Here is a 25576-nt window from a genome sequence, read left to right as displayed (position 1 = left end):
TGTAGCTAAGGTTTCCTGCCACCAGATGGCAGTCGTGCTTTGGCCATGAAAACATGGCCCATAACTTTTTGGAAGTGTATAGTGAGCAATGAACAGAAACCGCTTGAACAGACCTACAGCAACCACATTGGATTCTGTGAAATAAATGTTATCAGCATCCTCTTATCTAAGAAGGTGGAGGAATGGGAACACAAAACGCAAGGATTAAACAGTTTTACAGGGAGTTCCAGTTTTACAGGGGATGAAATCGAGGTGCAGAGGAAAATAATTTGCCCCGAGTCACTGAGCTAGAAAGTGACAAATTTGATCTAGTTATCTCGTATCTTAACTTTTTTGTCACTAGGACCAGCAGTTTTCTATTGTTTTTAAATAGGGACTTACAGAAAAGGATATGTTCTAGACCGTGACTCTGTGGGCTGTTTCTTCATTTGTAAAACTAGGGCTGCTAAGATCTTTTCTGGTTTTAATATTTTCTGATGTGTGCTTAATACAGCATGCACGTTGGCCCTGGCTCTGCTGTTCATTTATGTCTCTTTCCATGATCAGTTTCTGTGGGACTATTAAAAACTACTTTTATTATCTTCATTACTAGGTTGGCTTAAAAAAAATCAATGAAGTGGTGAATGTGAAAATATTTCAAAGTATGAAATGCTTGCTGTAGATGCATGAAATAGTGTCTGTAGACATCAGTAATTCAAGTTGCATGATTGCAAGGGTATTTTGAGTTCTTCTCTCCCCACCATGACTCCAAATTTTCAAATCTTTTGTTTTTTTTCATGCTTATTTATTTTTGAAACGAGTTGTGAGCCGGGGAGGGCCAGAGAGAGAGGGAGACACAGAATCCCAGCAGGCTCAGGCTCTGAGCTGTCAGCACATACCCCAGTGCTCAAACCCAAGAACTGCGAGATCATGACCTGAGCTGAAGTGAGATGCTTAACTGATTGAGCCACCCAAGCACCCCAAATTTTCAAATCTTTGGCATAATATTATATTTTGTGTTATCTTTTAAAATAACTTGCTAAGTATAGTTTGTGGCATCTTTTGTGATTAGATATTTAGGACTGATGTTCTCATTTTAGAAGTAAGAAAATAGAAGCAAAGAAAAGCCCCATACTCATAATTTCACTGCCTAGCAATTCTATTTTCTGTTAGTTTATAAAATTGGGGTGATTCTTAATTCTGTAGGTACAGTTTTGGTTTTTCCTCCACTTAACATTAGTGAACATTTTCAATTCATTAAGCACATGCTATTTCCTCTGTTTTCCCTTGCCATATATACTATATTTTGTTTTATTTTTGCTATAGGCACTTAACCTATTTGTAAAATCTAGTAGTTTTCTTTGTGTTTCTGAAATATATTTTTTATTTATTATTTCTGTAATTATCAAGTGTTATTTTATTGGGTCTCCTTTGTGTAAGACAAAAAATCTAGCTTACCGAAACTTCCCCCTATGTAAGACAAGAATTTAATTTATTGATCTCACTTCCTAGTCTTTATATCATTTGAAGTTTTAGACCTGGATTTTTATCAAGATATTACTCTTTTCTTAGATTCTTTCCTTTTCGAGACAATTTTTGACACTTCTAGTCATATTTATAGTCAAATCACACTATAGTTAATGGATTTTAGTGCTCATCGCATTGAGATTTTTATACTGCAGTTTCTTTAACTTTGACTATGTCTTGAATAATTTTTTAATAGGAATACATGGTACATGGATGGTATATTTTGAGCTCTTGAATATCTGAAAGTGTCCTTTGAAAAAGAAAAAAAAGACAAAACTTCTGTCCCTGGCTTTTGGGACTCAACACACCTTTCAGAGTAAGCTGAATCCTGGCATAAGTCATGTGGTATTAGGCATGGAGTAATTGAAAAGTGAATAGAATTGAGAGTCTAGAAATAAACCGTTATATTTATACTCAATTGATTTTCAAGAGTGCCAAGACAATTCAATGGGGAAGGAATAGTTTTTTCAAAGAACGGTGCTCAAGCAACTGGATGTTCACAAGCAAAAGAATGAAGCTGTACTCTTATTTAGCATGTATATAAAAATTAATTCAAAATTAATTATATTTAATCATATTTAAATGTAATTATTTTGGGGTGATGAAAATATTCTTTAAGTAGGTAATGGTGATGGTACTACTCCATGAATATACTAAAAACCAATGAATACTACACTTTAAATGGGTGAATTTTATGGTTTGTGAATTATATCTCAACAAAAATACTTAAGGATTAAATAGTTGGAAAATATAGTTGGATATTTATATAATCTAGAGTCAAATAAGGCTTTCTAATGTGACCTAGGTAAAAAATATAGCAAAAAAATGATTTATATACTTGATTATAAATTATTTTTATAATTTCTCTATTAAAAATGCTATTAAACTTTGCTTCAACAGAAAAAAAAAAAGAAAAGGGTTATTTATTGGGGTTACCCCCAAAAAGTCTTGATGGAACCATCTAAAGTTAGAACTCCAAATAGGAGGAGTCTGGCTAGCGGATGGCAGAACACATCATCCTAAATAGTGATTCTGCAGATTCAGGGTACTCAACCCTGAGGCCCAGTGCTCCAGACTCCCAGAAGGAAAGCCAAGTATACAGTATAAACCATATTGTTTGTATTAACAATTAGGCATAGTGAGCCACTCACCAATTCCGAGAATGCTTGGAACCCTCCTGAAAGCCAGGTTCCCAGCCAAGGTGCCAGCCTTGTAAGCAAGCCTTTTGAAGGTTAGTAGTGAGGCCTGCTATGTTCTCTTCTGCACACAGGGTTAACAAAGTTGACATCTAAGCGCAGAATGATTGTGGAATAAGAATAACAAAGCACATGTAAAAGTTGATCCAATCTGAACAGACCAGTGACAGTCTTTTCCTTGCCAGGATTTCCCAAACCTGGAAATTCTACAGCACTAGAGCCTGAAAAGCCTTCCAGTGAAGTAGGGTTCGGATCAAATAAATTTGGGAAACATAGCATGCCTGCTTTGCCCTTAGAGGATCTACACATCTGCATATGAAATGTTCTGGGAAAGTCTCTAATATGGAACACTATTAAATTTTGTTTCACACAGTGTTGCTCTATTTTATTTTAATGGGAAGCTCCCCTGATTTAACATTCTCACTGGGGAAACCCTGCCCTACCCCTTTATTTGAGGATACCTGACGTTTCTGCAAGGAAGAGGGACTGACCTTGGTGATCTTTTGTATAAGTATTATTACAGTCTGCTGTGTATGTGTATGTAACATAAAGTGTTGGAGTTCTTATTGCATAAGGTGGGTTCATTCGTTCTCAGAAATGTCTTTTTCATATAAGCCCCAGTTAGAATCCCTGGCAGGCACCGCTGTGGAGAGACATGAACGCTGACACTTACCAGTAAGCAGCCTTACAAAGAGAACATGGCTAAGAAGGCTCATATCTGGTATGTTGTTCATTAGCAGAGGCAATGTTATTCTCTGTATTTACTAAGATAGGTAAAGTGGTAACTTAGTCATGGTTAACATTTTGGGGTCACCTTTTTCTTGCAAAACTGTAGATTTGAGCCCAACTTGTTTTGCTTTTTCTGCATGCTTATAAAAAGTTTACTTTTGTTTGGATGTGTGTAGTTTTGGGTCCCTTTATTGATTTTACATGTTATACAGTAAGCCTCTCACTGGAGGTTGTATTATTTTTAAATTATGTTGTGAAGATGTGAGGGTGATCTGGCTGTGACATCTGTCACTGCATTGATTGCCAGGGTCGATTTGGCTGACCTGGCTGGTTAGGCGGGTGTCCCCTTCCCCACTGCTCTATGTGTGTCCCTCCTGAAGCTGCACAATAGGTTGAAGAGGGTGACCTTCCCCTTTAGAAAAGGGATAGAGGAGGACTGTTCTTCTGTCAAGGGTATACTAGTAGCTGTGCTCCCCTTCTAGAACCTTCAACCCAAGGTCCGTTTGTAGAACGTAGGGTAATCAAGCTTCCAAGACTCTAGACACGTCCAAATGAGGTGCAGCATGTGACACTCTGCCTTCCTTGAAAGAGGAGGGGACGCAGGGAGTTAAGAGACTGCCAAGCATAAGACTGTTGTTGATAGTGAGATACTGTGCTTTGATTGCTGCAGTAGGTGAACAATAAGCACACCTTGACCTCCAAATTTCTCAATTGGCCACAATTTACTTTAGGACTTCGTGTTCTTGTTCTGTGAACTTTTTGAGGTTCTGTATCTCTGCAGCAATTTTCCATAAACCTATACTGATAAATTTGAGTTCCCAACAGTCAATTATTTGTATGCATTAAAAAATACTTAATACGAAGAGATTCAAAGCAGTTCCCTTAATTATGTTCTTTCCTTCCTTCGTTCCTTTCCTCTTGTCTCCTTTTTTCTTCCTTCTTTCTTTTGAATTCACTCATACATTCATTCACATATTTCCTGAGTGCCTGCTGTGGGCATAGCGTTTTCTACTTCTTGCAATGAAGCATGAAAAAGAAGAGCACACAAATGTAAGCTGTAAGGAGATGATGGTCTCATAGGAAACATAAGAGAAGGATATTAGTAGTCATAATACAGAAGAATGTGTGTTCAATGCCAGAAAAGAAGCAGATAGTTTATTTTGGAAGTTCAGAGAAGGGGTCATGTGTCTCTAGGGCATTTCAGTAATAAGGGATGACATCATAACTATGTGTAGATCACATGTGTGGAGGGTACAGTTGACTCTCCCCAAGATCATAATGACCGTTATATAATGTGGATTAAGAATATAAGCTTTGATGTCAGTAGGCCCTTGCTTTGTATAGAGGCTCTGATATTTGTTTGGGGGCATTAGGTACATTTCTTTCTCTAAGCCTCAGATTTCCTCATCTGAAAAATGGAGGTAAGAATTTCCATCCTCATTGGGTTACTGTGCAAATCGAATACAATATATGGATAACATTTGGTACATAACGTATGGCACCGGAAGCTGTAGTGGCTGATGCTGCTGGTGGTGATGATGACACTGGTGTTGACAAGTGCTTACAGTTGCTGCCTTTAGCTGAGTGTGGAAGGCCAACTGATGGTATGTCATGTATTTCTATTTGTCACATTTGGAGGGAACACTGTTTTTTTTATCTTAGGCCAGTTTGTATATTGAGAATATAGCAGTTACTGGGAAAACCAGGGTAAGTGATCCAATCTGATGATATTTCATTGAATGCTGAATGTGATATCTGTATTTAATAAAACATATTGTTTGTCGTATTTTATGCAAATATGTGTGTACGTATTAGGTTTTGTGTGTATTTGTGTAGTGTTTTCCAGGTTTAAAAGATAAATTGCTGATAAGATACTTTGTCATTTGCAGGTCGGCGGAAGCAGAAGTGGGCTGTGGATCCGAGAAACACTGCCTGGAGCAATGATGATTCCAAGTTTGGCCAGAGGATGCTAGAGAAGATGGGGTGGTCTAAAGGAAAGGTATGTTGGAGAAGAGCAAAAGAAATTGGAGCCATGCATAAAGGCAAATCAGGAGAATGCATCTTTCTTAGGACACTGGGAGAAATTTGTGTTTTTGATCAGTAAGTGATTTTGGAGACATAACTAAATTGTCATGATAAAATTAGAATTGAACATAAAGGTCAGTTCTCTTCGTTTATCATTTAAATTGCTGTGATTAGCATCTTTCATAGATTGTGCCTTTTAATTAGCTGCACTTGGAATCATACTTAACCATCAGTGTTTTTATATTGCTAAGAGTAATATTTTGTTCCCCTTTATAGCTCAGAATATACATTTTCCCATTTTCCTCACACTATTTATTCCTGGCTGAAATGGGTTTCTGGTGATACTTTTGTATTTAAATGGTTCTTGTGATGGCCTTTAATGATTTTGTTCCCAATCCAGTGGATCCTTTTTTATTCTCACGTTACTTAATCCCTTAGCAGCATTGGACATACTGGACTATTCTTGCAATACTTGTGTCTTGGCTTCCACAGTACTGCTCTCCCCCCTGTTTTTCCTTCTACCGCATTGGCCACTCCTAAGTATGTTGCTGGCTCTTCCTCCTCCAGCCTTTTGAGCTCTGGAGCTCCTCAGCCCCAGGCCTTTTCTGTATTCTGAAAGGTGAGCTCTTTGATTCCATACCATACTTTGAATGGTCTAAATTCTGAGAATTATCTGGTCCAGATCTGTCCTCTGAGCTTCAGGTTTGTAAATTCACCAGCCTGCTTGACATTTCCACTTGAGTGAGCATCTCAACTTTATAATTTTTGTCGTAAAATTCTTGATACCCACCTTCCAGTCTTTTCCGTCTCAAGTTTTCCCCATTTTTGTAAATGGTCTTGCTTGGTTCCTGTACCTCTCTAACTTCTCGCATCGCCAGTCATTATTCCTCTCTATCCGGGGCCCCATCCTGGTCCACACACCATCACCACCTGCCCTCTCAGCTGCTTCCCTCCCTCCTTTTCTTCCTCTGGGCCGTTTGCCAAACAATAGCCAGAATATCTTTTGAAATACAGAAATTAGATCATGGCATTCCCTTGCTTAAAAGTTCAGTGGCTTCCCGTCATTTTAAAAAATTAAATCCAAATTTATACTGTAATTTCTAGGGTCCTGTGAGGTCTAGCCCCTTTATTTTATCTTATTTTCTCTCTGTCCACTCACCTAGAGCCACCCTGGTTGCCTTTTAGTTTCTTCAGTACAGCAGCCTCTCTGAGACACCTTTCAAATGAGTGTTGATTGATTTAGGGACTTGGGGTATCCTTTCTCCACTCTCTCAGTGTTGTTTTGTAAAATTATGTAATGGAGAGAGCCATAGATTTGTAATATCTCCAATGGGATTCCATTAGTTTGGTAATAGTACTCTGATTTCGAGCATCACAAAAAGGCATGTCCTGCATAGTGTGTACATGGGCCGTGAAATAGGTCTCAGGTTGAAGAGTTAGCATTCATTATTGTAAGTGCATCCTTGGTATTACGGACATACTTTGTAAGAATCCATTAGACTGTGTCCTCTCTGAGGATAAGGATAGTGCCTCACTCCTGGATATTTCATAATTAGTCGCATAGTTGATGAAGGAAGAAAGATGTGATCTCTCTTTATACTTGATAAAAATACTAACTCTCTTTGTGCTTGACCTCCACAGGGTTTAGGGGCTCAGGAGCAAGGAGCCACAGATCATATTAAAGTTCAAGTTAAAAATAACCACCTGGGACTTGGAGCTACAATCAATAATGAAGTGAGCAACAGTGTGTTTGCTGGGGGTTTTCCTTGCATGATTGGCTTTTTTTGTAAATACACATATTTCATCAAATTGATGAGGTTTTAACTATGCACGTGTGTATCTTTCATGCTGTGGTTGACTAAAGAGCCCATAACTAAGCAGGCTTTTCACCACACACCATGCCTTCACCTTGCCTTGTTGTCCTTATGGGATTCTTTACTTGATTATGTCTAAGAGATCTGAATTAGTTTTGTTCCTAAACTTTGAAAAAAATATTCTTTTTATAGAAATATTCATTTCAGTATAGAAAGGAATTTTTATCTTTATCTTTTTTCTAATATTTGCTTATACTATTAAAAGTTAGTGGCATTTAACTTCGGAGAGAAATTAAGTTTTTTCTGCAAGAAAGTGGTGACCTTTTCCTGTCCTTTTGTCTATTTTTTAATTTCATTTTTTAACATTTATTTATTTTTGAGAGAGACCAAGTGTGGGCGGAAGAGGGGCAGAGAGAGAGAGGGAGAGACAGTGTCCGAAGCAGGCTACAGGCTGTGAGCTGTCAGCACAGAGCCCCATTCCGGACTCGAACCCACGAACTGTGAGATCATGACTTGAGCCCAAGTCGAACGTTTAACTGACTGAGCCAACCAGGCGCCTCCCTTTTGTCTGTTTCCAACTATTGGTATATAGCAGTTGAATTTATTCATGTTTCTCCTTAAATACTGGTGCTTTGAAAATATAACACCGTAATTAAAAATTAATGGCCTATTGTGCCTTTCATTTTCAGTATTACTATAGTGTCTATGTTTTAAGTGTATAAGTATATATAAGTGTATAAGTATTCAGTATTACTATAGTGTCTGAGCTGAAAACTTAGTTCTTAAATTTTTACAGCCAACAGAATCTGATAGGAAATCTGGAGAACTACTTATTATTTTGGAGAACTACACCAAATTATTTTGATATGATATACTGAGTAATGGACTAGAAATAGTAATTGTGCTGAGTGATAGAATAGAGCAGCTAAAATTTTTCGGACTAATAGCTAAAATTTTAAACCACTAAAGAGTTTATATGAGGTTGGTTTTGAAGGTAGTTGTTAAAAGATAGATGTATAGATACACTTAGTTTTTAGGAGAAGCGTTGCCCAGTAAACCTATTTTTAACATGCCTTAACCTTCAGCATTCTTAAAAAAGTGTGTATAAGGCAAATTTCTGCATTGATACTTGCTTCCCACTGGTTAGATTGTTTCGGAGATGCGCATTCCCTTTTAAAGTCAGATTATTTTTGTTACAATGAACATATTAGCACCACTTCATGAAGGTGCCGACTGAGGGAAATTGGAGTCTTTCTTACTCCTTCCTCAGTGTGGTTTTGTAAATTGGGGGTCAATGCAAGCATGTAGAATTGGGCAAAGTATTTTAAGTTCACATGAGCACAAAAGAGAGCCCTGAACTCTGTCACTGCTTTTTTCCTTTGACCCACATAATATTTCCATAATGAGGTAATGATTTTATTTTGCTTTATTTTAATATTTAGCACGCAGGTTGCCTGTTGATTATTTGATTATAAGTGGACTGTTGATAAGTTATCCACATTTGAAATCAGGACTCAGGCTTCAAATAAGCCCATTTTTAATACTGACACAGATAAATTACATTTTAAATTTATATTATTTCTTCATTCAAATTTATGTCATAATATTTTGATGAAACATTTAAAGTTTCACATTAACCACTAGATTTCCTTGACTCCAAAATAAATCTATCTCAACTGGTGCAAGTAAACTGTAAGCTTACCTTTGTTTGATTTTTTGGGTATTTTCAGGATAACTGGATTGCTCATCAGGATGATTTTAACCAGCTTCTGGCTGAGCTGAACACTTGCCATGGGCAAGAAACAGCAGGTAGGGGAAACCTTTGCTTTGTTGTCCATTGGATCTATAGAAGACACGTCTCAGTTTAAATTTTTTTACCAACTCTTTTTACTATAAGCATTATATATCTGAAAGTTAATTGACTGAAGTTATTACAGATAGGCATTTCTGTTTACATTTTAATGGTGCTCTCCCCATCAAAAGCAAACACTTTTTCCCAGTAATAGTTTGAGAATGGCAAGATAAATCTGTTCAGTTCACAATCTCAAATAGTAAAGTGACCTTTCTGGGGATCCTTGAGTGTGACTAAAAACACGTTTTTAAAATATAAAGCAAAAACAAATACGTATACAAAGCAAGAAATATCAAGTGGGACCACAAACCAGCAGCCAGCAAAGGCTTAGTAGAAAAGCCTTTTTTGTGTTGATACTACTTAGTGAAATTTGTTTTACCTTTGAATGTATATAAGAGATTCAAAATACTCAGGTAAAGTAAAATTTGTTACAAGGGGCTCAGTACTAGAAATTGTGTACCTAAGGTATAGGAACTGGAAATGAAACAGTTGAATATTGGGCATTCCATATTAACAAAAAAATAGTACTGTTAAGGGGACATGGATGGTATAGTCCTCAGACTTTTGAGCCTTTGGTCTAATTTTAGAGTTTAAAGGAAGTTTTTTTTGTCACGTGGCTATTTGGAAAGCAAGGACATGATGTCAGCTAATTCTTAAAGAAATCTAGACTGTTAGCTCTTTGGCAAACAGTTTTTTTAAAAGAATAGTGGTAAAATACACATAAGAAAATTAACCATTTAACCGTTTTTAAGTGTACAGATCAGGGACATTAGGTACATTCATACTGTTGTGCAACCATCACACCATCTATCCGTAAAACACTTCATCTCGTAAAACTGAAACGGTGTCCCCATTCAATACTTACTCCCCATTCTTCTCTCTCTCAAGCCCTTGGTAGCCACCATTCTACTTTCTGTCTCTGGATTTGACTACTCTAGGTACCTCATATAAGTGGGATGATAAGGTATCTGTCCTTCTGTGTCCAGATCATTTCACCGAACAGAATGTCCATGTTATACCATTTCCAGGCATTCGGTTTTGTATCATTCCTTCCTTTTAAGGCTCAGTAGTGTTTCATTGTAATTACAGACCACATTTTGCTTATCATTCATTCATCCATCAGTGGACACTTGGGTCATCTCATGGAAATTCTAAGTTTTTGAAGAACTGCCACAGTATTTTCCGTAATGGCTACACCATTTTACATTCACAACAGTGCACATGACTTCAAGTTTCTCCATATGCTTGCCAACACTGGTTATTTTCTAGGTTTTTTGGTTTTTTTGATAGGAGACAACCTGATGGGTGTGAGGGGATATCTCATAGGCTTTTGATTTACATTTCTCTAGTGATTAGTCATGTCCGACATCTTTTCATATACTTGGTTGTTTTTATGTCTTCTTTGGAAACATGTCTTCAATTCTTCAATTCCTTTGCCCCTTTCTGAATTGTTTTGTTGTTGTTGATGATGATGAGTTATATTCTGCAAACATTTTTGTAAGGAATTTCTTTCTGTTCCCTGTGATTATGTTTGGCATACACTGAACTGTCAAAAGATGTTTGTTAAATTGGAAGAGGAAAAACTTTGTGGAATTAAAAATCAACCAAGTTCAGCAAACATTTATTGAGCTGTGTACTGAGTTAGACTTGAGGATATGTAGATGTATGAGACAGTCCCTCCTTAAGAGTTAGCTAGAGGATATGCTGGTAATTGGTAAAATTATAGGGCAAATTCAACTCTGGGAAGATTTATTGCAGTACTGCTTATAGGACTGAGCCCAAAAGCATGAAGGGAAAGGTGCTGTGTTTGTGTTTTCCCTAATTCCTTGTTAGAATCTATAACTTGGACAGTTTTCTTATCCATTGGGTAACTATCAGAACTATCCTAATAGTTCTGTATAAAGAGATATATGGTCCTAATAAAAAAGATGCCAGTCTGTTAGCCAGAGAAAAACATAAGGAAAATGTTTTGTGAAAACACCAACTGGACTGGTATCAGGAAATGCGGGATATATGCAGTAGTAAATCTCAAGGACATTTAACCCTTACTAATTATAAACAAAAACATCTTTACATTCAGGATTTTAGTTGAAATCAGTAGAACCACAGATATGAATGTAAACATCATCATCTAAGACTTGCAGGTTTTGACTGAAGAGTAATAGAGTGTCATGGTTTAGAGATGAACACCAGAGCCAGACTGCCCAGATTGACAGCTCTACTTGTGTGACCTTGACCTTGAGTACATTACTGAACATCTCTGTACCTTGGTTTCCTTTTTGGTGAAATGCAGATAATAGTACCATCCTCCGAAGGTTGTTGTGAGAATTAGATATATTAATATAATTAAAGCACGTTGAACACTGCCTAACCTATAGTAAGTACTCAATAAGTATTAGCTGCTATAATCTTTATGATTGTTTTTATTTGTAGAGATAGAACTCCATAGTAGAATATTTCCTCTTGATTACTTTTAGTAATTAGAATATAGTGCCACCAAGAAAGTGTGTTACCTTTCAGGTGGATAGATTTGAGCTCATTACTGAGACTGTTCCTAAGTGTCATTAATGAAATCAAAGGCAATAATGTGCTTTCTCCCCAGATTAAAAAAAAAAAAAAAAAAAAAAAGAATGCTCTTAAGATAATGAATATTATAAATAGCCTCACTTGTTGGCAGCTAGATATAAATAAAATTTGAAATCTTTGTATGACTGATGGATGATCTGCAATTATTATAAGGTAAAAAACGATGAAAACCCGTATATATGGCATGAGTTTGTAGGAAAATATAGAGAGGAAATACATGTGTGTGTGCTTGGGTATGCATCAGTGGTTTTCAACTGAGGGCAGTGTCTGGAGACATTTTTGTTTGTCACAACTGGAGGTGCTTCCGGTGACCGGTAGATAGAGGCCAGGGATGCTGTTTAATATCCTACAGTGCACAGGATAGCCCCCGATAACAAAGAATTATCTGGCCCCAAATATTAGTGGTGCTGAGGTTGATATACATAGAGTAGCTCCAGAATATCTATTCTGTACATATTTTATATACATAAAATATCTGTGGAAAAATACTGAAGAAACTGGTAAGAGTGATTGCGTCTGGGAAGGGAGCTGAGTGGCTGGGAAACAGGGATGAGAGGAAATTGAGCTTGTGCTATAGTCCTTTTGTACCTTCATGACTTGGTACCACATGTGTTTTGTCCTACTCAAAAAATGGTTTAAAAATTAAGTTTAGGGGCGCCTGGGTGGCTCAGTCGGTTAGGCGTCCGACTTCAGCTCAGGTCACGATCTCGCGGTCCGTGAGTTCGAGCCCTGCGTCGGGCTCTGGGCTGATGGCTCAGAGCCTGGAGCCTGCTTCTGGTTCTGTGTCTCCCTCTCTCTCTGCCCCTCCCCCGTTCATGCTCTGTCTCTCTCTGTCTCAAAAATAAATAAACGTTAAAAACAAAATTTTTTTTTTAAAAATTAAAAAAAAAATTAAGTTTAAAACTGTTTCTTGAGTCCATTTCCCTCATTTACGGCCACTTCTGATGCTTCTGCTCTCCTTTGCCACAGAACTCGAATTTTCTATACAAATTGATTTCAGTTCTGTTCTCTCTTTTTAAAAACTTTTAACATGGATTGAGTCAGTCTCAGACAGTCTGTTTAGCTGCTCTGCCTCTCTTTTGCCTCTTCTAGACTTGGCAGACACTCACTGTGTGGGGCGGGGAACCCCAAACATCACACTCACTTCTCTGGATTTTCTTAGCCTTAACTGGGACTGTGTAATTCTCTGCTTTGCTCCACTATAATATCTTGGAGTCATTCCCCCCCTGCCTCCCCAATATTTTGTTGTGGTTTTCTTAGTAAGAGAGACCATTGAAATGAGCCAGTTCACCATTACTAGAAGCAGGACTCTGGCTAGAATGTTTTTTTTTTTAAATAAACCTTAGTGAGGTATAATTTACATATATACAGTGTACCCATTTTTGAGAGTACAGTTCCATGAGTTTTGACAAATGAATATACCTCTAATATATAATATCGTAATAACCATGATAAATTTTCATTATTATAAAAAATTATCTTGGGTCACTTCCGAGTCAGCCCCCTGCCACTCTCCCCCCACCCCTCACTTCATTCTCTGGCCCCATACAACCACTGATCTCTCTATATAGACTGGTTTTGTATTTTCTTTTCTGCCTGGCTTGTTTTTCTCAGCACAAGTCATCCATGTTGTGTTTTATCCATGGAGATTTATCCATGTTGCGTTTATCAGTAACTCATTTCATTCCTGAATAGTATGCCATTGTATGCGTATGCCATAATTGTTTATCTGTTCACCTGCTGATGGACATTTGGGTTGTTTCCAGTTTTTGCCTACTATACCCAGAGCTGCTGTGAACATTTCTGTGCACATCTTCGTATGGGCATATGTTTTCATTTCAGCAAGAGCCCTGTGCTCCCTTCCTTGTGCTATATCCAGAAATTGCCTCTTGACAGAAATCCAGGGCAGTCCTTGAGCTCACGTCCTTTGTTGCCCCTCTGTCAAGGATGACAGTCCTGTGCTGCCTGTCATAAGTATCTCATGAGTTGTTTCATATTTTTTGTTTTCCCATTGTTTATAGTAGAGAGGCGTGCCCCATGGCAGTTACCTTTTGTGGGCAGAAGACAGGGAGTCTTCCTGCCGTCTCTTTTAAACCCATGTCAGTCAGACTTTGCCTCACTGCTCCACAGAATCTGCCCTTGCCAAAGTCACCAGTGACTTCCATGTTAGCAAATCCAGTGGGTACTTAAAAAAAATTTTTTTTAGAGGGAGAGAGGGAGAAAGAATCTCAAGCAGGTTCCATGCCCAGCATGGAGCTTGACAGGGGCCCGATCTCAATGACTCAGATCATGACCTGAGCCAAAATCAGGAGTCGGACACTTTACCGACTGAGCCACCCAGGCATCCCTCCAGTGGGCATTTTTTAATCCTCATCTTACCTCGCCCGTGACATAGATGTTCACTGCTTCTTGAAGCACTCATTTTCCTTGGCTTCTCAGACCCCACCATCTCCTGGTTTTCTTCCTGTTTCACCAGCCACTCCTCCTTAATCTCTGTTACATTTTTCTTATCCCGGGCTTATCATGTCTGGGGCCCAGCAGTTCAGTCCTAGGACTGCCTTCATCTGTTATCTACACCAATTGTTTATTACATCATGGTCGGATGTAACAACATGGCTGGGATGTTCAGTGACAACGGCCATATTGCTCGCTATGGTGTCACCCTCTCTCCTAAATTCCAGACTTGTATTGAACCCCCAACTCAGTATTCTTCATTTGGGGTGTCATCAGCTATCAACCTCTCACACTTAACGTGTTCAAACTCCAGTTCTGACTACTTCCCCACACCTACCCTCAGACGGTTTTATCCAATGTCTTTCCTATTTCAGTTGATGTCAGTTCCATCCTTCTAGTTATTCAAGCTCAACACCTGTGTCCACTAGGAAATGTTGTTGGTTCTGCCTTCAGAATATATCCACACCCTGACTGCTTCCTGCCACCTGCACTATATCCAGTATGATCTGAGCAATCATTTTTTCTTGTCTAGATTTATAACAGCTTCTAAAGCTGGTTTTCTCGGCCATGGCACTACTGAAGTTTTAGCCTAGATAATTCTTTGCTGTGAGGCAGGTCCTGTGCAAATAGGATGATTAAGCAGCATCCCTGGCCTCTATCCACTAAATGCCACTGGCACCTCTCCCACCCGCCCAGTTGTGGCAACCACAGGTATCTGCACATATTGCCAGATGTCCTTTGAGCAAAATACCCCTGGTTGAGAGCACTGTTCTCAGGTGATCTTTCTTCATCCGTCCGTGGTCTCCTTCTGCATAACAGAGTGATTCTTTCAGAGTTTAAGTCTGTGCTATTCTGCTTTCCTGCTCAAAGCTCCCCGCCCCCCACCCCTGCCACTGTTTCCTCCTTTTCATTCAGAACAAAAGCCAAAGCCCTTTCAGTGGACTTGCAGCCATATATAATATGGACCTTTTCTCTTTCTGACCTCATCTCCTGCCACCCCTCTTCTTACTCATTCCATCCTAGCCACTGACCCCTGTGCCAGTTTGTGAATACATCAGGCATCCTCTTGCCTTAGGATTTTGCACTAGATTCTCTGTCTCTCTAGAACGCTCTTTCCCCAGTTAGCTTCTATGCATTTTCTTAGCAAGGTCCACACTTACTGCCAGTTTAAAATTGCTTCTGTTTTTGGAAGCCAATTGGAAATTGGTAAGAAATAGCAGTATAAGGATATTATTTAGAAATATGAAGGAAGTAAAACCCAGGAGAACCAACTAAGAATGGAGAGAGATGGGGCAGGGAATTTGCTGTGTTGTTGTTTTTTTAGCTTTGTTGAGATACAATTCACATGGCATATAATTTACCTATTTATAATGTATAGTTCAATGGCTTTTAATATATTCACAGACTTTTCACCAGAACCAATTTTAAAACATTTCATTACCCCTAAAAGAAACTCTACCCGGTGGCAGTCATCCCCCATGACCCCCCTACCCACCCTAGGTAACTGCTGATTTACTTTCTGTCTCTAAAGATTTGCCTATTCTGTACATCTCGTGTAAATGGAATCTTACAACATGTGGTCTTTTGTCACTGGTTTCCTTCACTGAGCATAACGTTTTCAAGGTTCATCTTTGTTGTAACATGTATCAGTACTTTATTCCTTTTTGTTGCCCAGTAATACTCCGTTGTAGAAATATACCATGGTGTATCCATTCATTAGTTAATGGGCATTTGTGTTTCTTCCACTTTTTGGTCTGTTATGAATAATGCAGCTGTGAACACTATCAGTTTTTCTGTGGCCTGTATTTTCATTTTTCTTGGGTACAGACGTAGAGTGAAATTGCTGGGTGGTATGGTTACTGTATGTTTAACTTGACTTGAGTGACCACCACCTTCTTTTCCAAAACAGCTACACTATTTGACATTCCCACCAGCAGTGTATGAGGATTTTAATTTCTCTTTATCTTTGCCAGCACTTGTTACTATCTGTCTTTTTTATTATAGCCATGCTAGTGGCTATAAAGTAACATCTACATGTGGTTTGATGTGCATGTCCATGTCGGCTAATGATGTTGACCATTTTTCATGTGATTATTGTCCATTTGTGTCTTCTTTGGAGAAATAGCTATTCAGGCCTTTGCCCAATGTTTAATCGGGTTGTGTGTCTTTATTCTTGTTTAGTAAACTTTTTAATATTTTCCAGTACCAGTCCCTTATCAGATACATGATTTGCGAATATTTTCTCCAATTCTGTGGGTTGTCTTTTCACTTTCCTGATAGTATTGTTTGAAGACTAAGGATACAGAAATAGGTTAAAAGACTCATCCCGTTGTCTGAAGAAACTTAAAATCTAGTGCAAAAGAAAGAAATGAAATAAATACCAAAATAATTTGATTCTCCAACTTTTTCAGTTCCTGAATAGTTGAGAGAGAGTAGCAAAGCTTTGGATGGTGAGGGTCTTCTTTGAAAATTTATCCTTATCTCTTTGTTTTCTAAGCTTTTTATTTCCTATCAGGTATCGCTAAGTTTGTATTACTGATGACTGTGGCTGGTTTCTAGCACACCTAGGCTTGGATACTAAGTGTGCTATTGGGTTGTTGTTTTGTTTTTTTTTTTAATGTTTATTTATTTTGAGAGAGAGCGTGCAAGCAGGGGAGAGGCAGACAAAGAGAGAGAGAGAGATTCCTAAGGAGACTCTGCACTGTCAGCATGGAGCCTGACACAGAGCCTGATCCACGAACTGTGAGATCCTGACCTGAGCCAAAATCACGAGATGGATGCTTAACCTACTGAGCCACCGAGGCGCCCCCTATTGGGTGTAATGACAAAGTGGACACAGCTGAAGAAAGTCTAGAAAATAGACTAGAAAACAGCGACCCAGAATGCAGCTGTGAAAGAGGAAAAGCTGGGAAATATGAAACAGAAGTTTAAAGTGAGAAGACCAGCAGCACAAAGAAGAGAGAAAATGGGACAGAGGCAGTGTTTAAGGGGATAAGGGCTGAAGATGGTCTAGAATTAGTGATAAATCCACAGATTCAAAAAATTTAATGAATCCGAGCAGATTACATTTAAAGAAATCTTCACTTACAAACATAATAGCAGATGTAACTGTGTAACAGTGTAGCAGAACGCCATACACATGCATAAACACACACACACACACACACACACACACACACACACATATTCACAGAGAGGAGACTCTTAATGCAGCCAGAGAAGATACACTGATTATCTGCAAAGAAGCAACGGTTATAAATGAAAGCAGAGTTCTTAACAGTGGAACCCAAAAGACATTGGAGTAATATATTGAGGGAAATATAATTGGCAACCTAGAATTTTACCCCCAGCAAATAAATTTTTCATGAAAGTGGATGGAAAAAGTTTTCAGATAAAGCTTTACCACCAGTAGGCCTTTGATAAAGGAAATTTTAAAGGATGTATTTCAGTCAGGAGGAAAGAATACTTATCATCTGCAGTATCCCCAAACTGGCGGTAACCCAACTGTCCATCAGCAAAAGACTGGATAAGTAAACTGCTATATGTTTGTAAATGCAAAGAAATGAAGTATGGTTACATGCAAGAGTAGAGAGCAGGGGTTGGTAAGCTTTTTCTGTAGAGTGCCACATAGAAATAATTTGCAGAGCATAGGGGCTCTGTTACAACCACTCAACTTGACTATTGGACTGTAAAATCAGCAACAAACAATATATAAACAAATGGATGTGACTGTGTTCTCCTTAAATGTTATTTACAAAAACAGGTGGCAGATCAGAGTTGGCCTGCAGGCTATTATTTATTCCCTGGTGTGGAAGAATCTCATTAACTTCATGTTGACAGAAAGAAATGAGACACAAAGATAATATCCAGTATGATTCCACTTGTATAAAAATTGAGAGGGCAGGTGAAAATCTGATATTTAGGTGCCATACTTGGGAGGTCAAGTTATTTTAAAATACAAAGAAGTGATTACTATGTTAAGACAATAGTGATTACTTTGGGGGAGAGGCAAGGAGTTGGCATTGAGAAGGGGCTCACGGGGAACTTTTAGGGTGATATTAGTGTTCTGTTTTTTTTTTTTTTTCCTGGTTGGCAATTACATAGGTTATTTGTGAACATTATGTTATATGTACTTTCTGTGGCTGTTACTCTCCCACCCTCCTGAAAGTAAATGGTTCAAAACCAAAACCAAAAGCAAGAGGAAGAGTGATTATCACAAAACTGAGGATAATGATTACAATTAGGACAGTGGTTTTCAACTGGGCGTGATTTTGCCACTCGTGGGACATGTGGCAATGTCTGGAGAGAATTTTGTTTTTCACAGCTGGGGAGATGTTAATTCTATCTAGTGGGTAGAGGCCAGACAGCTAAACATCCTACAGTGCACAGCACAGCCATGCCCCTCCGCCCCCGAACAAATAATTACCCCAAAATGTCAGTAGCTCAGAGGTTGACAAACTCTATTCTAGGAGGAGGGGGCACAGGGGTGCTGGATGCTTCTGGGTGCAAGCAGTGTTCTGTTTTCTAATCCAGGGAGTGGTGGTGGTGGTGGAATTTCTTTATAACTAACTGTATGGACTTCAGATGTTCCTATGTTTGATGATATGTGTCACAATAAATCTAAAAATTACTTGGTCCCTTTCTGGTAGACTTAATTACTTGAGTAATTTATGTAATATTAAACCTGTAATGAAGGTTAACTGAGAGTAACGTGCAGCAGTTTCATTATCAGGGTATCAACTGTAAATGGCAGTCAGTTTTCCTACACACATTCAATGACGTGCTTAGGGTGTTAGATAGACTTGAGCTGACCTTGCATGACCATGGTCATGGAGGCAGAAGCTTTTGAGTCTGGGGCTTTTTTTCTTAGAGACATCCACACATTCTTGAAGAGGGAAAATGAGTTGACTTTGCACTTTGGTATCATAACTTCCTCCTTCATGTACTGAATTAGAGAAAACTTTGTAATTTCTTAGGTGATAGGGTTATCAAGAAATCATCAACTCCAAGATTCATAAAGAAAGGAGCTATGAGATTCATTTTTGTAGGTACTAAGAAAAGAAAGCAGAGTTTTCAGTTGTTTGCTTTTGAGATTTGACAGTGCTAGCTAGAAAGTTACTTTTTCTCTTTGATGGTATCGTGATTACTCTTTTCTGAGAAATGCCATCGTAGTTGCAAAAACCCTGGTTGGGGACAGATGTACTTTGTTCTATTGCTGATTGCTGAGGCTGGGCACAGTGTGGTCGGGCCTTTGTGATGTATTCCTAGAAGTGCAGTCAGTGAAATGTTTAAAGTGACCCAGGGGACCCTGTATTATTTGTAAGGAAGGTAGTGAGTGTGTAACAGCTTCCAAGTGGTAGTGCTTTGTCCTCATGCAGTCCGGCCCACATGTTTATCTGTGCAGGCTGATTCTTTTGTGCATGAAGCAAGCAGAAGACAGCTGAAGAGTTCCTCATCTGTAGATTAAGTTCCACCTCAAGACCCGTAGAGGGTGCTGGTAGCTCTGCAAATGGGACGGAGCAGCTCACTGCTTACTGTCCTGCCCAGTAGAAACCAGGCCTTGCTAACTGCTGCTCCCAATACTGAAAAGCCTTTAGAATCTTCCTGTAAGGGAAGACCTATCCAAGGAATGGACCTGGGCAACTAACAGGTTATTTTTCTGCCATGTCATCCTTGGTAAATATAGTATCTTCATCCAAGTGAATTTTTTATCATATTACTTGTATTAAAGCTGAAAAGCAGATGACACAATAACCCAATAACATATTTTTCTATTATAATATTTTTAGTTCGTTAAGACTGTGTATCAATTCATACAGTATTGTTTTAACTAAGTAGAGGTTCCATACTGCTCGCTTCATAGAATGTCTTGCAAAGATTCTAGAAATAACCCTTATTTTCTTGTGGGACATAAAACTCGGTGTATTCTTCAGAATTTCATTTTTTGGAATTATTTTATTAATTAGTTCTCTCTACCAGACTCAACTTAGCTTTTCAGTGGACTTCATGGTTTTACGAAACGTTTGTTACTTCCAGCAGATATTTTGTCCCTTATGATTTTAAATATTTTTGAAAATAAACTGGGATGCCAAACACCTGTTTAGGACAGGGGTCTTCAAGTTTTTTTGCACTTTGAAAAACAGTATACCCTGTCTCACATTTTTTTTTTTAAGTTTATTTACTTCTTTTGAGAGAAAGTGAGTGAGCTGGAGACGGGCAGAGAGAGGGAGAGAGAGAATCCCAAGCAGGCTCCGCGCTGTCAACACAGAGCCCAGCACAGGGCTCGAACCCACGAACTGTGAGATCATGACCTGAGCCTAAATCAAGAGTTGGATGCTTAACCGACTGAGCCACACATGCACCCCCCCACCTCCGCCTCACATTTTTGAGAACAACATTTGTAAGGTTTTTATTTATTTTTTTATTTATTTATTTTTTTGTAAGGTTTTTAATCATAGCTTTAAATCATTGCAAAAAATATAATTTCTGGCCTTGGGAAATACTAGCATTTTAAAATAATACCATTACGTTGTTAAATGTATCCAGTGGATGCTATATACCAGTACAATTTGATATTCATTGCCACGTATTTATAAATACACCAGCAAGTCTTTAGTAGTCAGAAATGTTATATTTCATTGTTCCTTTTCCTCTGAAATAATGTTTCCATTGCACATACCCCATAGTATTTTATGCTTATATGTTTCTTTTTGTTTAAACTTTTTAAAATTCATCATCCTATTCTATTTCTCTACCACAAAACAAATACATATAAATACACCATTCCTGGGAAAGACTGCTCCTGTGTAAATCAGCCCCCAAAAGTCTCTGTTCCTAGAGTGGGATTTGCCACCATACCTCTCCAAAAAAGAGACAGAGAGAGAGAGAGGAAAGAATTTGAGCAATTCAAGGTTGCTTTATTTCTAGTAACCCCAAGATTTTAAGTGTAAATATTTTTCTTTGGATGAAGTTGTCATTGTATCAGTAGATGGCAATGAATAAAACTGGGAAATATATTACAAATTTTGAAAATAATTATTATAATAGTGCAACCTTTCTGAAAGTGCGTCTCTTGGTAAGGTAGATAGATTGGTGCGGGCAGGGGGCTGCTTTTGCTGCTTTGATTAAAAGATACTTCCCAGTCCTTTGGTTTGTGCCTTGTTTATGTCCTTGCTGAGAGGAGAGTTGTGCCCCTCTTGTAAAGTGAGGGAAGGACCCATGGGAGAAGTGGAGAAGGAGAGCCACATTGCTGCATCCGCTCATAGTCAGAGCAGTGTGGGGAAAAAGCTAGGGACTGATTCCCCTGAGATCTGTCCGTGCTCCATGTACTGTGGGAAGCCTGTGTCCTCGGCAGGTGAGAAGCTCTCCCGGTGAGGCTTAGTGTCCTCTGAAGTGCAAGAGCAGCTCTAATGGGGACATGGTGTAATGGGTAAGGATGTGGACTGTCACTCATCTCTGCCTAGGTTTGAATCCCTTCATAGCCACCTCCTAGATGTGCCTTGTTTAATCCCTCTGTGCCTCAGTGTCCTGTGAAGTACAGTTAGTCATCATGGCCCCTCCTTTGCAGGACATGCATAGAAAGCTCTGGAGTCCAGGGTCTCGTGCCTCATAAACTTTCAGTTGATCATAACTACTTATCTAAGCTCAGAACTTACTAAGTGACTTGTGTTTGGAACATCAAAATTGAGAATATTACGTACCCTAAGAAGCGTTTGACCTCCGAAAGACAAGAAAAATTCACTCGTGGGATGTCTGAAAAAAACTCCAAGCTGTTTGTGAGAAGTGGCTGCAGGAGAAAATGTTTTGGGTTGCTGATATGATTAACCCATGCTAAGCATAGTCTGAAACCTTGAGATATCTATACATCCTTTGGAGCCTTACTATGTAATTCACACTTTGTTTTTAAAATTGCTGATTTCTAGGAGGGATTACAGCTAACTCCTATAACCTAGTCAGTGGACATGTGCTGGTTTTGCTCCAGTACTAAGGCAAAATTTTCCTTTCCCCCACTTTCTCTAACCTCATATCTGTATTTCTTTATGGAAAATTCAGGCTCTTTTCTACCTGTGGTGTTCTGTTTCTGTTGTAGTCTGCTGCCTGACCTTGACACATAGATAAAGGTGAGGGAATACAGGCAGCTAGTTAACTAATTGACTATAATTGACTCTAACCCCAGTTGTACTTGCTCTGATATTTTAGGCAAGGTCCTTTCTGGCTCACGTTTTCCTTTTTTATCAAAAGAATAAACCTGAGTTTCTTCCTCAATATGTTTGTGTTTTTGTTTTGTCCTTAAGGTAAGTCTCTAGTGAAATCTGGTATTTGAGGCTATGGCTCAGTGCTAGCTCTGCTCCTTCACACTCTGATTGTCATCTCTGATCTGGTTTTTGATTATCATTTAATTACCTTTATTCAATTTTTAAAAGAATTTTTTATTTTGAAACAATTATAAACATACAGAAAATTGCAAAAATAGTACTACGAAGAGTCCTGAGTATCATTCACCCACTTTTTCCCAGGGGTGACATCTAATATAGCAACAGCGTAACATTGAAACCAGGAAATTGACACTTGTGTGGACTGTTAATCAGACCATAGATCTTATTAAGTTTTCATCATTTTTTTAGCCTTCATTTGTGCGCGCATGCGTGTGTGTATGTGTGTATGTGTAAGTTGTGTGGAATTTTATCGTGTGTTTAAATTCATGTAATCATCACCAAGTTAAGATACAGGATTGTCTCATTACCACAGAAGAGCTGCCTCATGCTGCCTTTTTGCATGCACACCCACCTTCCAGCCCTCCATCCTCCAGCACTCCCCATTCATCCCTGACCCCTGGAAACCATGAATGTGTTCTCTGGCTCTATAGTTTTGTCATTTTGACAACGTTCTCTAAATGGAACATATAGTGTGTAGGTCCACCTTTTTCACAGGCACAATGAGGTTGTTGCATGTATCCATAGCTTGATTCCTTTTTATTGCCGAGTAGCATTTCAGCATAAAGATGTACCAGAATTTGCTTAGCCATTCGCCCATTGAAGGAATTTTGGGTTATTTCCAGTATTTTACTATCATAAATAAGACTGTTATAACATTCGTTTGTAGGCTTTTGTGTGAACACAAGTTTTCATTTCTCTTCCTTGAGGATTTTATAAATTTCATGTGAATAGCCTTGCCTGATCCACAGTACACAGTGTGTACTAATCCTATGAGTAGAGCTCAGTATTAAATAATAGGGCTTCTAAAGATTTTATTTAAAAAAGACCATGTCATGGTAAGAGAATGAATGAGGGGATGGGTTTCAGAGAGTTTAATGCTTTTCTTTCTTTCTTTTTTTTTTTTTTAAAGACTCCTCAGACAACAAAGAAAAGAAAACTTTCAGCCTTGAAGAAAAGTCCAAGATCTCCAAAAACCGTGTTCATTATATGAAATTCACAAAAGGTAAAATTAAGCATTTTTGTATTTGTTGTTGAAATCCCCATGTTCATACCAGGTTTCTTAAAGCATTTTTAGCTCTCTCCAACATTACTTCTTGTTTTATGTGCAGAATGGACAAGTATGGGTGGCCTGCCTGGCTTGATGTACAGCAGTGCTAAAGTTTCAGCATTTATTGTGAGTCACCTGGAGGTCTTGTTAAATTGCAGATCCGTTAGCTCTGAGGTAGGGCCCCACATTCGGTTTTAGATTACATGCAAGTCCTTTGGCAAAGCTGGAAGCAGAAGTCAACTTGCTATGTAAAAGAGAAAAGTGACTTTATGTCACTAAGTCAGAAAATAATTTTATTGCTCAGCATTTTTACTTACAATTTCTAGTTTTTGAAGTTTAATGTTGGTATTGAATAACTCTTAAATTATTCCAATTTACAGAATTGTGTTCTATCTTGAGATCTCCAGTATGAGAAATCTCCCTCCTAAACTGATTTATATTATTTCACACCATTTCTTCATTGAATGGAGTGTTAACTTAGGCATTCCATGGTCATGGCAAAGTAGCATTAGAAAACTGAGAACTGGGTAGTGAATCCCATCTTCTTCCATCACCACCTCCCTACTCCCTTCCCAATAAACGCCGCCAATTACAAGTGCAGTTGTCCTGTGTAACCACCAGGTGGCAGTCTTGTATTGGTAAGAAACAATTTAACTTGAACTCCTCAATTCTCCCAGATGTTTTCCCATAGAATAATATTATGCATTAAGTACACTTTCCAGGCACAAAAGCTTATTTGTTACATACTATACTTCAAGTATAAATGTGATGATAATCCTGTTGTGCTATCTAGTCACCATATGATGGCCTTTCTATGGGAGATGGGATGTACCTTTCTATCTTTATATGCCAGGAAGCACACATTTCTTTGGTTTAGTCTAGTTGGCATGATTGAGAATTCCCTAATTCCTAGAACTTGCCTCAACAGCAGTAGGAGCTGGAATTCCCATTCCTCTTGGCAATTAATGGTTCTCACTTGGGTCAAAACCCCAAAGGTTTGGGTTTGGTTTTGGTTTAAGTGAGAGCCCGTGGCAGAGTTTAATGGAGTCGGGAGCTGAATAGCTTTGGGAACATGTACAAAGAGAAACAGGCACTTCCCCTTTCCCTCTTCCAGCTGCTGTGGTTTGCATGGCTCTTCATGTCTTCCCCTCTTCTTTCAGTTTAGAACCTTCTTTGTTGTTGTCCTCTATGGTTTCTGATTGGGGTTTCTCTCCACTCCACTTCTGTTCTGGAACAAGAACAGTCCCTGTTACCTCCTCAGTCTTTCTGAGAAGAGGCTAAATTGCCACTTTATAACCAGTCGTTAAATATCCCTCCTTTTTTCATTATAACCTATAGGAAAAAAAAGACGTATCACAGAAATATGCTGAGCAAATTCATGAAAAGTGGCCTGTAACTTTTTAGATGGCATGTCAGCCTTTGAAGCTTTCACTTTTGCAAATCTAGTTTTCCTTTAGTATCTAACTACATGCATGATTTCACCCGAAGTGTTTGCTGAAGCTGGGATAAACCTCTTTAATCTGCTTTAATCTAATGGATGCTGCGAGTATCTGCTTTCTATTTCTAGTTAAGCCACTTCCTTGCCAGGTGACCCTGTCGGCCTGCTTGATGTGTTGTGCCTTCGTTTTCTCTGAATGAGGTTTGCTGATTTATTAGCCTTGCCTGGGGAGAAAGAGGGCATTGGTATACAGGGAAAAGATATATCCTTTCAAGATATATTGTCAGAAAGGAAGCAGAGGAGATTGAGTGGGAAGATACAGGAAATGCGGATTGAGAATAAGTGGAAAAGGTGGGAAAAGGAGGCAGAAATCCAGGTGGTGAAGAAAATAATTATTTACTACTCATCTTAACAGTCCACAGTGAAAGCAGGTTCTAAAGTTCTTTCATTTAATAAATCTTTTCTTGTACAACAATTGTTGTCCCTGGTTACG

At 38.6% G+C, this 25576-nt stretch overlaps 1 protein-coding gene and 1 long non-coding RNA gene across 5 annotated transcripts in view; one reads left to right on the top strand and one right to left on the bottom strand.

The window, feature by feature from the left end:
* LOC123589718 overlaps window positions 1-14669 on the bottom strand; it is a 65302-nt gene extending 50633 nt beyond the window's left edge. The window contains exons 1-2 of the long non-coding RNA XR_006708440.1: window positions 14088-14669; window positions 8973-9113 (exon numbers count right to left, since the gene is read on the bottom strand). This is a non-coding gene — a long non-coding RNA (uncharacterized LOC123589718). The remainder of the gene's footprint in view (window positions 1-8972; window positions 9114-14087) is intronic.
* The window catches only part of PINX1 (PIN2 (TERF1) interacting telomerase inhibitor 1), an 87712-nt gene that overhangs the window by 812 nt on the left and 61324 nt on the right, over window positions 1-25576 (top strand). For 2 of the 4 annotated variants that reach the window (XM_045462184.1, XM_045462217.1), the window contains 4 exons: window positions 5321-5430; window positions 7098-7190; window positions 9001-9079; window positions 23508-23600. In XM_045462184.1, the coding sequence (XP_045318140.1) occupies window positions 5321-5430; window positions 7098-7190; window positions 9001-9079; window positions 23508-23600 (375 nt within the window). Of the gene's footprint in view, window positions 1-3317; window positions 3424-5320; window positions 5431-7097; window positions 7191-9000; window positions 9080-23507; window positions 23601-23706; window positions 23772-25576 lie in introns of all 4 variants that reach the window. The other 2 variants (XM_045462196.1, XM_045462207.1) reach the window with 2 other exon arrangements.

This window comes from Leopardus geoffroyi, chromosome B1 (genome assembly GCF_018350155.1).
Source record: "Leopardus geoffroyi isolate Oge1 chromosome B1, O.geoffroyi_Oge1_pat1.0, whole genome shotgun sequence".
Classification (NCBI taxonomy): domain Eukaryota; kingdom Metazoa; phylum Chordata; class Mammalia; order Carnivora; family Felidae; genus Leopardus; species Leopardus geoffroyi.
Note: the sequence above shows the minus strand (reverse complement) of the source record. Positions and strands in the feature narration are given on the sequence as shown.